This window comes from Heterocephalus glaber, unplaced genomic scaffold, assembly GCF_053883595.1.
Source record: "Heterocephalus glaber isolate CG9 unplaced genomic scaffold, H.glaber_assembly_v1.0 deba00000281, whole genome shotgun sequence".
In the NCBI taxonomy this organism is placed as follows: Eukaryota; Metazoa; Chordata; class Mammalia; order Rodentia; family Bathyergidae; genus Heterocephalus; species Heterocephalus glaber.
In genome coordinates this window covers 37,400,903-37,414,023 of record NW_028258139.1, presented here as the reverse complement: position 1 = coordinate 37,414,023, position 13,121 = coordinate 37,400,903, and the positions used below count along the sequence as shown (strand labels likewise).

The window sequence follows — 13,121 nt, the reverse complement described above, 5'->3', positions numbered from 1 at the left end:
CTCAGTAAATGTTTATGATTATTATCATCATTGTTTCTTAGTAATGTGGTATTATTACATTCTTGGAAGTGCTAGCAATTTTATATGGAGTCATTGCAATTCCATTTGTTTCTGCTGTGGAAAGGATTAAGAAGGCAGAAGAAACCACTGCTCCCAGCACAGAGGAGGTGAGCCAATCTCAGCACCCAGGAGGAGGCTCCCAGGCCACCATTCTACCACTCCCAGTGCAGAGGAGGTGAGACAATTCCAGTTCTCAGGAGGAGGCTCTCAGTCTGCCATTCCACTCCTCCCAGTGCAGTGGAGGTGAGCCAATCCCAGAGCCCAGGAGGATCCTCTAAGTCTGCCATTCTACAACTCCCAGTGCAGAGAAGGTGAGCCACATGGGTGCCAGCAGCACCAACACCACCCACCTCATTGAAATGAGAAGACATGGAAACAAGCCTCAAAACCAGACTTCTAGATCACCTGGAGCAACTCCAAAGGGCAACAAGATGGAACAGCCTGGGGCCAGGGATTTAGCTCAGTGGTTTCACTGCCTGCTGCGCAAGTGCAAGGACCTGAGTTTGAGCCCCACTACAAAAAAAAAAAAAAGATGGAACAGTCTGATAGTCAACCACCTGGATTCACTGGACTGTCAACAAAAGAGTATCTGGAAAAAATGAAATCACAAATAATTTCTCAGATAACAGTAGAGATTGTTCCCATAGGTAAGACATGATTAATAAATCTAGAGAGGACACAGATAAAAAAAGAGGATCTGAGGAACATGATGGAATCCCAACATAGGAAACAAATGGAATCCATAAAACAGATACAAACAGATTTCCAGGAAATTAAAAACTCCATTGAAAGCTTACACAGTAGAATGAGCCAATGTGAGGACAGAATTTCAGATATAGAAGATAAGATTACAACTAGTGACCAGGAAAAGAAAAATCACTTTAAAATTATAAGGAACCATGAGAAATCAATCCAGCAGCTGCTAGACGATGCAAAGAAGAATAACATAAGACTGATCAGAGTCAATGAAGAAACAGGAGAGAATGCAGATGACATGAAAAACTGTTCACAGAAGTGATGGCAGAAAACTTCCCAAGCAGGGGAAAAGAACTTGATATATAGATAAGTGAGGCATACAGGACTCCAACTAGCCTTGATCAAAAAAAAAATCTACACATAGGCATATAATAGTTAGGATTCCAGAAACCCAACAGAAGAACAAAATTCTGGCTGCTGTCGCCACCACTGCTGCCACTGCAGGGGCTGAATGAGGGGCCGAGGCCAACCAGTGGCACCCAGAAGAAAGAGACACGGCGGTGGTGATGTCAACACTCACAGGGCAAGTGTTCTGGTCCCCCTGCAAGCTCCAAGAGGAGGTGGCAAGGCCCAGCCCCTGCAGCGCCTGGTGTAAAGAAGCCACCTTTGCCCTCACCACCACCACCAGGACTCCCCAGGCTCAGTTCCTTCAGGTCTCATACACACTCAGGACTCTGTGCTACATCATGTTTAAGAAACTGAGGCAGAAGATCAGTGAAGAACAGCAGCAGCTCCAGCAGGCAATAGCTCCTACTCAGGCTTCCTCCAATTCTTCAACACCAACAGGTACTAGGAGCATGACATCTGCATTTACAGAACAACTTGATGAAGTTATTCCCAATAGACAGAATTTATCTACCCATAGCACAAAATCTCCCAACATTGTTAATGGAAGTGAACCGCCACTCCTCAGTCAGGTGACACACAGAGTTTTGCACAGAAGCTCCAGCTCCAGGTGCCTTCTGTGGAGTCTTTGTTTTGAAGTCTGATAAAGGAATCTGTATTCTGATCTTCTTCAAAAGAGTCTTTGGTATGAACATCTTCCAGAGAGTCCCTGAATCAACTTGACCTGGACCATTCTATTGCCACTTTTGATCCACCCTCTGATATGGAGAGTGAGGCAGAAGACTCACTAGGGAATTCAGACAGTCTCAGCAAAGAACAGTTGATTCAGTGGCTGCAAAGAATGGAGAGAAGCTTAAGTAGCTACAGAGGAAAATATTCTGAGCTTGTTACAGCTTATCAGACTCTTCAGAGAGAGAAGAAAAAGCTACAAGGTATATTAAGTCAGAGTCAGGATAAAGCACTTTGGAGAATTGGAGAATTAAGAAAGGAGCTTCAAATTGACAAACAAGCAAAAAAACATCTTCAAGAGGAGTTTGGTGCATCTTTAGAGGAGAAAGATCAGTATATCAGTGTTCTCTAAACTCAGGTTTCTCTCCTAAAACAATGGTTACAAAATGGCCCAATAAATGCTGAGGTACCAAAGTCACTCCCTCAGATGGAACCACAGGCTGAAGCCTTCACTAAAGAAGAGAACATAGAAGGTAGTATACAGCCAGTAACAGGAGATGGTGCTTCTGCTAAAACACTGGAAACACTTCAGCAAAGAATTAAGCATCAAGAGAATCTACTTCACCATTGCAAAGAAACAATTCAGTCACATAAGGAACAATGTAAACTATTAACCAGTGAAAAAGAACCACTGCAAGAACAACTTGATGAAAAACTTCAAGAATTAGAAAAGATGAAGGAGCTTCATATGGCTGAGAAGACTAAACTTATCACTCAGTTGGGTAATGCAAAGAACTTAATTGAACAGCTTGAACAAGATAAGGAAATGGTAATAGCAGAGAAAAAACATCAGATGCATGAAACATTGGAACTGAAAGAAGAAGAAATTGTTCAACTTTGTAGTCAAATCAAACAGATGACCGCCCAGAGAGAGGAATTATGGGAACAGAAAGAAAAGTCTGAAAGAGCCACTTTTGAGGAACTTGAAAAGGTCTTGAGCACAGCCCCCAAAACAGAAGAGGCATGGAGGAAAATGAAGGAAGAAATGGAAGAACAAATAAAAGCTATTGAAAAAGCAAGTGAGCAGGAATGCATCAGTCTTCAACAGCAATTAAGTCATGTGAAACAGGAGGTTGTTGACATAATGAAAAATCCTCAGAAGAACAAATTACTAAACTACAGAAACTGCATGAAAAGGAGCTGATCAGCAAAGAGCAAGAATTGACCAAGAAGTTTCAGACCTGAGAAAGGGAATTACAGAATCAAATGAAAGTAGCAGTTGAAAAGATTCAATCAGAATATTTGAAGATCACCCAAGAAAAAGAGCAGCAAGAATCTTTGGTCCTGGAAGAGTTAGAGTTGAAGAAAAAAGCAATCCTCATAGAGAGTGAAAATAAACTTCAGGACCTTCAGCAAGAAGCAGAGACTTATAGAACCAGAATTCTTGAATTGGAAAGTTCTTTGGCAAAAAGCTTGCAAGAAAACAAAAATCAATCAGAAGATTTAGCTGTTCATAAGCACAATAAAGAAATTACAATCATGACTGAAAAACATAAGGCAGAATTGGAGAGCCTTCAGCATCAGCAGGATAACCTTTGGACTGAAAGAGTCCAAATCTTAAAGCAACAGCATCAGACTGAGATGGAAAAATTTAGAGAAAAATGTGAACAAGAAAAAGAAACCTTATTGAAAGAGAAAGACAGTCTCTTCCAGGCTCACATAGAAGAGATGAATGAAAAGACTTTAGGAAAACTTGATGTGAAGCAGACAGAACTGGAATCATTATCTTTTGAACTGTCAGAAGTAGTAAAATCCCGTAACAAGCTAGAAGAGGAACTTTCTGTTCTAAGAAATCAAGCAGATAAAATGAAGCAGGAATTGGAGACCAGGTTGGTTGACAAAAAAAATCAGCATCAGCAACAAGTGGAAAGAATCATTAAAGAACAAGAAATATCTATTCAGAGAAATGAGAAAGCATTAAAAGATCAAATTAATGAACTGGGTCTTCTCTTGAAGGAAAAGGAAAAGCATTTGGAAAAACAGCAGGCTCATGTAGAAAAGTTAGAAGCAGAAATTGAAAGATCTGAAGGAGAATTCCACCAGGCATCTGCTAAGCTGGATCTTATTCAGTCACACCAGAGCACCACACATGACCAGGCAAAAGCATATGAGGAGCAGCTGGCCCAATTGCAGCAGAAATTGTTGGATTTGGAAGAAGAAAAAGTTCTTCTTACCAATCAGGTAGCTGAAGTTGAAACACAAAAGAAAAGTGTTTGTACTGAGTTTGAATCTCATAAAATGTAGGTGCAGGACTTAATGCAACAACTTGAAAAAACAGAATAGTGAAATAGAGCAAAAAGTAACATCTTTAACACAATTATATGAGTCCCAACTTAAAGATAGTAACATTGAACAAAAGCAGAAAAAGCAAATGTTAATGGAAAAAGAAAATACACTTTTAAAAATAAGAGAAGGACAATGTAAAGAAATTGAGATACTCAAACAGAAATTGTCAGCCAAGGAGGACAGTATTGGTACATTGCAGGAGAAATATGAAACTAAATTTAAAAATCAAGAAAAGAAGATGGAAAAAATTAAGCAGAAAGCAAAGGAGACATAAGAAACATTAAAGAAGAAACTGGTGGATCAGGAAGCCAAACTTAAAAAATAGCTTGAAAATACTGTCCTAGAGCTTAGTCAGAAAGAAAAGCAGTTCAATGCCAAAATATTGGAAGTGACACAGGCTAACTCAGCTGGAATCAGTGATGCAGTGTCAAGACTTGAAACAAACCAGGAGAAAATAGAAAATCTCACAGAAGTACATCAGCAAGAACTCAATGATGTTGTCTCAAGCTGGGAAAAGAAATTTAATCAGCAAGCTGAAGAACTTCAGGAAAAATATGAAATCCAATTTCAGAAGAAAGAACAAGAGATAGCAGAACTGATGCAAAAGATCCATATATGTAGGTGTGAAAAAGAAGAGATGAACAAGGAAATAATGTGGCTGAAGGAAGAAGGTGTTAAGCAGGATGCAACATTGAATGAATTGCAGGAACAGCTAAAGCAGAAGTCTGTTCTAATGACTTCTCTTTCACAAAATGAGACTAAACTGAGAGTACAACTTGAAAAGTTGGAGGTTGAGTTGAATCATTCTTTGAAGGAAAATACTTCTTTTCAAGAACAACTAGTTGAACTGAAAATGCTGGCAGAAAAAGGTAAGTTTAAGGTTTCTGAGTTAACAGACAATTTGAAAACCAAGGAAGAGGAATTCCAGAGTGTGGAGTCTTTTAGACAAGTAAGAAAAGCCTGGAGGACAAAAGCTTAGAATTCAAAACACTGTCTGAGGCACTAGAGTTTCATCTAATAGTTACTGTAAGAAAACTGAAGCTTTATTGGAAGCTAAAACAAATGAACTAATAGACATTAGTAGTAGTAAAACTAATGCCATTGTTACTAGGATTTTCCATTGTCAGCACCATACAATTAAAGTTAAGTAGGCACTCTTGGTGAAAACTTGCAAAGTTTCTGAATTAGAAGCACAACTTAGACAGCTAACAGAAGAGCAAAATACCCTAAATACTTCTTTTCAACAGGCCACCCATCAATTAGAAGAAAAGGAAAATCAAATTAAGAGCAGGAAGGCTGAAATTGAAGGTCTTGTAACAGAAAAAGAAGCCCTACAGAAGGAAGGAGGTAATCAACAACAGGTTGCCTCAGAAAAGGAGTCTTGTATCATACAGTTAAAGAAAGAATTATCAGAAAACATCAATGCTGTCACACTGATGAAAGAAGAGCTTACAGAAAAAAAATCTGAGATTGTCATTCTTAGAAAACAACTAACTGATTTGAATGCTCAACTTCAGAACAGTATCAGCCTGATTGAAAAAGAAGCAGCCATTTCCTCATTAAGTAGTATGATAATTAACAACATGAATTACAGGATCAGGTGCAAGATTTATCCTTGAAAGTTGATACTCTGAGTCAAGAGAAAATTTCTGCTCTTGAGCAGGTGGATCACTGGTCTAACAAATTCTCAGAACGCAAGAAAAAATCACAATCAAAATTTCTACAATATCAAAACACTATTAAAGAAACACAGATGCAGCTTGAGTTAAAAACAAAGGAAGCTAGTGAAAGGATGAGCAGATAAATTTATTGAAGGAAGACTTTGATCAGCAAAAGAAACAATTTGAATGTCTAAAGTGTGAAATGGAAGATAAGAAGAACAAGATGGAGAAAAAGGAATGTAATTTAGAGACTGAGTTAAAGGCTCAAATAGCAAGGATTATGGAATTAGAGGATCACATTACTCAGAAAACAATTGAAATTGAGTCTTTAAATGAAGTTCTTAAAACTTACAATCAACAAAAAGATAATGAACAGAAGGAATTGGTTCAGAAACTTAAGCACTTTCAAGACTTAGGAGAAGAAAAGGAGAACAGAGTTAAGGAAGCTGAGGAAAAAGTCTTAAGGCTTGAAAAGCAAGTGTCTTTCATGGAAGCTGAATTTGAAATTAAGAAGAAAGAATTAGAATGTGTGAATTCAAGTGTGAAAAGGAAAAAAGCAGAGTTAAAAGCATTGAAAGATAAATGAGTCAGAAAGTGCTACAAAATTAGCAGAACTGAAGAAAAAAGCTGAACAAAAATCGCTGCTATCAAGAAGCAGTTGTCTCAAATGGAGGAGAAAGGACAACAGTATAAAAAAGGTAGAGAAATCCATTTGAGTGAACTAAATAAAAAATTGCAAGAAAGAGAGAGCAAAATTCACATCTTAGAAGAAAAACTTAAGTTTTTGGAAAGTTCTCCATGATCAGAAATAGTAGATATGTCCAGACCAGCAGAAAATATGGCAGCATGTACTGAACAAAAAGAAGCAGATTCCCAAAGCTGTAGGCAGATGGCTTATGAAGAAAAAAAATCAATGCTTTACAAAATAGTTTAACTGAAAAAGAAAAGCTGCTACAAAAACTAGAACAGGAAAAAGAAGAGACAATTACATCATTTAATTCTAAAGTGCAATGTGAGCATCAGGAGGTCTTGATAAAGTTAAAACATGCTGAAGCAAAACAACACGAGGGTCAGATTGTGATAGGTCATCTTCAAGAAGAACTTGAAGAGAAAAAGAACTATTCAATGATAGTATCCCAGAATGTACAAGAAGAGGAAGGTAAAAATAACAGAGGGGCAAAGCAAAACTGGGAAAATGTGGTTTACAATATCCAGAAAACCCTCCAGGAGAAGGAACTAGCCTGTCAGTCCATGGAACAAAAGATAAAAGAGCTGGACTCTTGCTTAGTAAGAGAGAAGAAGGTATGTAGACTTGAAATGGAAGAGTTGATTTCAAAATATGAAAAATTACAGGGGTTACACCAACACATTGATGGAAAAAATAAACCCACTGAAGTTTGAAAGACAGTATTGATGAAAATTCCAAATCACATGTGATCTAACCCAAATTGCTTAGTTATTTGGAAGCCCAGCACAATGACCTGGAGTTTAAATTAGCAAGGACAGAGCAAGAAAAGCGGAAACTGAGCAAGGAGATTGTTAGATTGCAGAAATACCTTCAAATGTTAAGGAAAGACCATCATCAAGAATTGGACATACTAAAGAAAGAATGTGAACAAGACATGAAGGAGAAAATCAAACAGGATCAGAAGGATCTTGAGTTGAAGCATAATGCGACATTAAAACAGTTGATGAGGGAGTTTGATACCCAGCTGGCACAAAAAGAACAGGAGCTGAAAAAGACCATAAAAGAAACTATCAGTAAGGCCCAGGAGGTGGAAGCTGATCTTTTAGAAAGCCATCAAGAAGAGATAAGTCAGTTATGTAAAAAAATTGCAGAGAAGGATGATGATCAAAAAAGAACAGCCAAAAGATATGAAGAAATTCTTGATGCTCATGAAGAAGAAATGACTGCCAAAGTAATGGACCTGCAAACTCAAATTGAGGAACTGCAGAAGAAATGCCAGGAAATGCTACAGCAGGAGGAGAATGCTGGCAATGATAATGCAACAATAATGGTGCTACAGACACAACTAGCACAGAAAATGACTGTAATTAGTGATTCAAAGTTGAAGGAGCAAGAGTTCAAAGAGTTCAAAGTTCTACAATTTAGAAGACCCTTTAAAGAAATATGAAAAGAATATGCATGCAATGACTGCAGAGACACCTTATAAGGGTGGCAATTTGTACCATACTGATGTCTCACTCTTGGGAGAACCAACTGAGTTTGAATATTTATGAAAAGTGCTCTTTGAATATATGATGGGTCGTGAGACTAAGACCATGGCAAAAGTTATAACCACAGTACTAAAGCTCCCTGATGATCAGACTCCGAAAATTTTGGAAAGAGAAGATGCACGGCTAATGTTTACTTAACCTCTCAGTGGTATCTTCTCAGTAAACCATCAGTTTGTGCTTAGTTAGCATGTGTCATGGCTCCAATCTTCATCTTGAAGAAATGAAGAGAGTGATATTAGCAACTGCTGCTTGGAAAACTGTCCATGTTTGCTCTTCTTTCAGAATTAAGCTATCATTTAGGGCCCTTCATGTAGGTAGAGACAAAGAAAAATCTGACATTGGCCTATAGATATACCACAAACTGCTTTTAAAACATTTATTTCATCAGTGGAGAAATAGTGATAGGTTTTTCTTTTTCTTTAGTTTTCTGTTGGAATTTTATGTTGTTTGAAAGATATTTTGAATAACATAACCTGATTCATGGGCTCAATTAATATTCCTTTCTTTCATTCTTGTTGTTCCTCTTTTTAAAGAACTGCTTGCTTTATTTATTTTTGGGGTGATTTTTTTTTATCTTTTCTAAAGATCTGTGCAATACATTTTGAGGTGACACTTAGTGGATTTCTTCTAATAAATTACAGCATTTAATTGACTATTACCCAGATTGATTTGTTGAATATTTGCTAAAGACCAGTTCTTTAAGCTATGACATATGATAAATCCTCAATGGCAGTAACCCATTGTTTACTTAGCTTTTGTACTTATATTTTTCAGAGGAAAAAATAGTACTGTAAATTGTAAATAGTCAATACAAACTATTGTATGCAAATCTGTGACTGCTGGCAATGTCATCTCAGAGGAGCAGATGAACAGTTTATTTACTATATAAAAAAAATTCTACAAGTAGTTAGAGAAAAATAAACAAATCACATACAAAGGAAAGCCCATCAGAATCACAGCAGACTTCTTAATGCAAACCCTCAAGGCAAGAAGAGCTTGGAGTGATGTATTTCAAGACCTAAAGGAAAAGAGCCTCCAACCCAGATTGATGTACCCTGCAAAACTATCTTTCAAAACTGATGGAGAAATGAGATACTTTCATGACAAAGATTACCTGAGGAACTTCATGAATACCAAACCAGCACTCCAAAAAATTTTAGACAATATCCCAGGAAAAGACAATGAGGATCACAACCCCAGGAAGGCCAGCAGAATGAATCCATTGGCCATGACAAGAAATTAAAAGCAAAGGGGGAGAATCCAACAAAAATAAAAAGTCATGACAATGATAAGTCAGTGTATAGGTTATAACCATCAATGTTAATGGTCTCAATTCACTAGTGAAAAGAGACTGGCAGAATGGGTCAAGAAGTAAGATCCAACAATATGGTGCTTACAAGAAACAGACTTAATTAAAAAAGAGACTCATAGGCTGAAAGTTAAAGGGTGGAAAACAATACTCCATGTGAGAGGAACCTGACAAAAAGCAGGCATAGATATCTTCTTTGCAGATCAAGTGGATTTCAAACCAAAATCTGAAACACTGCTGGTCCTAAGAATTTCAGATAAGGGATAGTCAACTTGTATGTACAAATCTATTGTGACCATGTGTTTTCATTTCTCTTAAGTAAAAACTTAAGAACTGTCGGTTCTTAACAGTAATACAAGTAATTTCTACGTTGTTTTCCAAAATGGTTTCATCATTTTATATTCACAGTAGCGCAGTTGAAAGTTCTAACTGGTTCACACCTAAGCTGACATCCGTTCTTTTAAAACTTTTAACTTAATCTCCCTAACAAATGTATAGCATGATCTTGTTATTGTACTGATTAGTGTTTTTCTGATTTAGTGTTGCACACCTTTCCTGGTGCTGTACTGGCTCTTTATCATCTTGTGTCTACTTTTTAATTGGGTTGTCTATTAATGAGCTGTAAGAGTTCTTTATATATTCTGGCCATAGTTTATATGTATTATAAATATAGTCTGTTTAAAGACTACTTTTCATTTTCTTAATGATGTCATTTAAAGTTCTAAATTTTGATGGAATCTCATTTATCAATTTTTTTCTTTTATACATCATGTCTTTTGTATACTAGGAAATTCTTGGCTACCCTAAATTCATGAACATTTTCCCTTATAATTTCTTCTTAAAATTCCATAGTTCTAGTTTTTCATATTTAGATTCATAGATCCTTTCAAGTTATCTTTATGTATGGAAATAAGGGGTTGAGGTTAATTTTTTACATACAGATAATAGGTGTTGTAGTGCCACTTGCTGAAAACACAATCTTTTCCTCTGCTCTTGAGTTGAGTTTATATTCTATAAAATGTAAATGTTAAATAATCTTTTAAAACTCAGTGGACCATATATGAGTGGTTCTATTTCCAGATTTTCTGTTTTATTCCAATGATCTATATGTCTTTCCTTAAGCCAACACTGCTTTGATTACTGTAGCTTTAGAGGAAGTCTTAAAATTAAGTAGTAAGGGCTGGGGATTTAGCTCAGTGGTACCGCTGCCTGCCTTGCAAGCTCAAGGTCCTGAGTTCAATCCACTGTTCCAAAAAATTAGGTAATAATTTTCCTCCAACACTGTTTTTTTTTTCTTCTTTTTACTTTACTAAGTCCTTTGTACTCCTACATAACTTTTACATTTCAATATCCAATTCTTCATTAATATACAAGTATACACAGACCTGAATTTATATATATATATATACACATGTATATGTATATATACCTTGGTTTTCTAATCCTGTTAAATTCAAAACCAAGTTCTAGGGGCTCCTAGAGAGTTCTTAGTATTTTCTCTGTAGATGATCATCTCATCTACATGTAAAGATTTTACTTATACTTTGCCAATCCTATGCTAATATTTTCTCTTTATTGCCAGACTATTTTTATTTGGGCCTATGTTTCAAAGTTTAATGGAAAGATGAAGAGTATGCATATCTGCCCTTTTACCCCACCTTATGGAGAAAGCATTGTATCTTTCCCATTCATATAAGGCATTTTTGCTGAAATATGGAGTACATGACTTATCCATTGAAAAGGTTCTGTTCTACTTCTAGTCTCCTGATAGCTTTTACCATGAAGAGCTGTAGAATTTAGTCCAATATTTTTTCTGCAACTATTGACAGGATCATGTGGCTTTTTCCTTTCCTCTGTTAAAATGATGACTTTTGGGGGTGGACCTTCCAATGCTGAACCACACTGCCATCCCAATAATAAAACCACTTTCTACATACTGCCAGATCTGACTTCTAATAATTTGTTTTGTTAAACAAATTTTTGTCTGTGTTCATACTTTTTCTTCTATTATCTTTATCCAGTTTTAGGATTAGCACAATGTTGATTTCCTAAAATAAGGAGAGAAGTGTTCCTTTTTTTTCTGCTTTAAATGTTTGATATAACTCATCAGTTAAAATGTATATGAGCCTGTTGTTGTCATATAGGTAGGTTTTCAAGCTAGGAATACACTTTCTTTAATAGGTACTATTCAAATTTTATATTTCCTCCAGAGTCAGTTTCATTAATTTGTCTTCCAAGGTACTTCTTAGAAGTTGTCAAATTTATTTCAAAAATGATTTTTGTAATATGCTTTCTATATCCTTTTAAATTCTGTAAAATCTGTGGTAATGTCCTCTAAATTTTGATATTGTAATTTTTTAAAAATGTATAATTGATATTGTGTAATAGGAAGAAAAGGTCTAAAGGAGTAGCAGAAGTGGGAGGGGTAGGGGAAAAGAAAGAAGGAAAAAGAAAAAATATGAGAAAAGGAAAAAAATTGAAACAAAGTCTTTGCAAATAGAGAAGAGTGGAGGGAGTGAAGGGAGGGCAGAGGCAGGGGAAAAAATAAGAATCAAGATACAGTATTTAGGCCCCACAGTGCACCATGTTTTGGGGATGCACACACCCGCCATAGGCTTCTAGCAGAAGGCGATTGGCTGACATGGTGGCTGCACCTTGGGCCTGAGAAACTCCTGGCTGGCACACAGAGTCTGCTCCGGGGTGGTGCCAGGCACTTCCCAGCTAATCCAAAAGTAAATGAGGAACTTAGAAAAAGATTGCCAACTCCACATCAACATATTTAGAGACAATTGGAAAAGGAGAAGCTTACTAGAGTTTTATTTGAGGACTTTTTAAAGAATGCAAGGTTCTATCTGTGAACTTCAGTCTTGGAGCAAAAACCAGGGACATTGCCAGAGCAAACAAGAACAGCAGTACAAATGGAGGACTGGTCAAAAGATATAGCCCACATTCATATTGAACAAGACACTACAGGGATAAATAAAAGTACACAGCCAGATGAACAACTAGGTGTTAAATCTGAGGGAAGCTTGCATCAGCAATCTAGTGACTTAGTTAATGAAGTCACAAATGAGGGCACTGAACTGCTGGGGCAGAAATCAAGGAGTTATCTGGTCATCAGTCCTAATCCAGATGATGAGACATCTGAAAGCATTATGGAATATAGAAAGAATGATTTACATTATTGAAGGACCCTAGTTAGCAAGACAGACTCCATATTGCTGCTTGACCCACCTGCCTGTCCTTTAAATGAACTCAGAAGGAGGAAGCTTAAAAACCTCCTCCCCTTAGAAAGTCTCTTTAGAAATAACAATAAACTATTGTTTTACAAATGTTCTGACAGCAGGATGTTCTGCTTCTGTACCTTTTGCTTGCTTTACTAGTTCTATCCCATAGGGAGGCCTAGAAACTGTTGGCCTCAAAGGTGTGTAAAACATGTTTGTCAGCCCCCAGTGGAGGCTTGAGTCCAATGCTCAGCTCGGGTCCCAGCTGGTAATAAACTTCTGTGTGGATTTAATATTGGTCTCTGGAAGGTTCTCTCTCACTGGGTGTAACATTCTTGGAGGCCCCAGCAAGATAGCCAGATGCTCTCGAGCTTATTATCTTGGAGCCATTGTTTCTTTTTAGAAGAGACCAGGATCGGACATCGGTGGTGTTTGGCCCCTCTGGTCACTGGTCTGCAGAAGGAGAGGCCACCCTGACAGTATTCCAGGGCTCTGGATAGGCCAGTCCCAGTC

The 13,121-nt window shown here is 37.1% G+C and overlaps 1 protein-coding gene across 1 annotated transcript; it reads left to right on the top strand.

Moving 5' to 3' along the window:
* Positions 1 to 1,271: 1,271 nt before the first annotated feature.
* On the top strand, positions 1,272 to 8,261 carry LOC101714293 (golgin subfamily A member 4). Its single transcript, XM_013068142.3, is given in 13 exon segments — positions 1,272 to 1,716; positions 1,719 to 2,975; positions 2,978 to 4,161; positions 4,163 to 5,117; positions 5,120 to 5,188; positions 5,191 to 5,739; positions 5,742 to 5,960; positions 5,963 to 6,419; positions 6,421 to 6,473; positions 6,476 to 6,741; positions 6,744 to 7,230; positions 7,233 to 7,933; positions 7,935 to 8,261. Coding segments are annotated over 13 exon segments (6,918 nt in total). The 5' UTR covers positions 1,272 to 1,322.
* Positions 8,262 to 13,121: the final 4,860 nt, after the last annotated feature.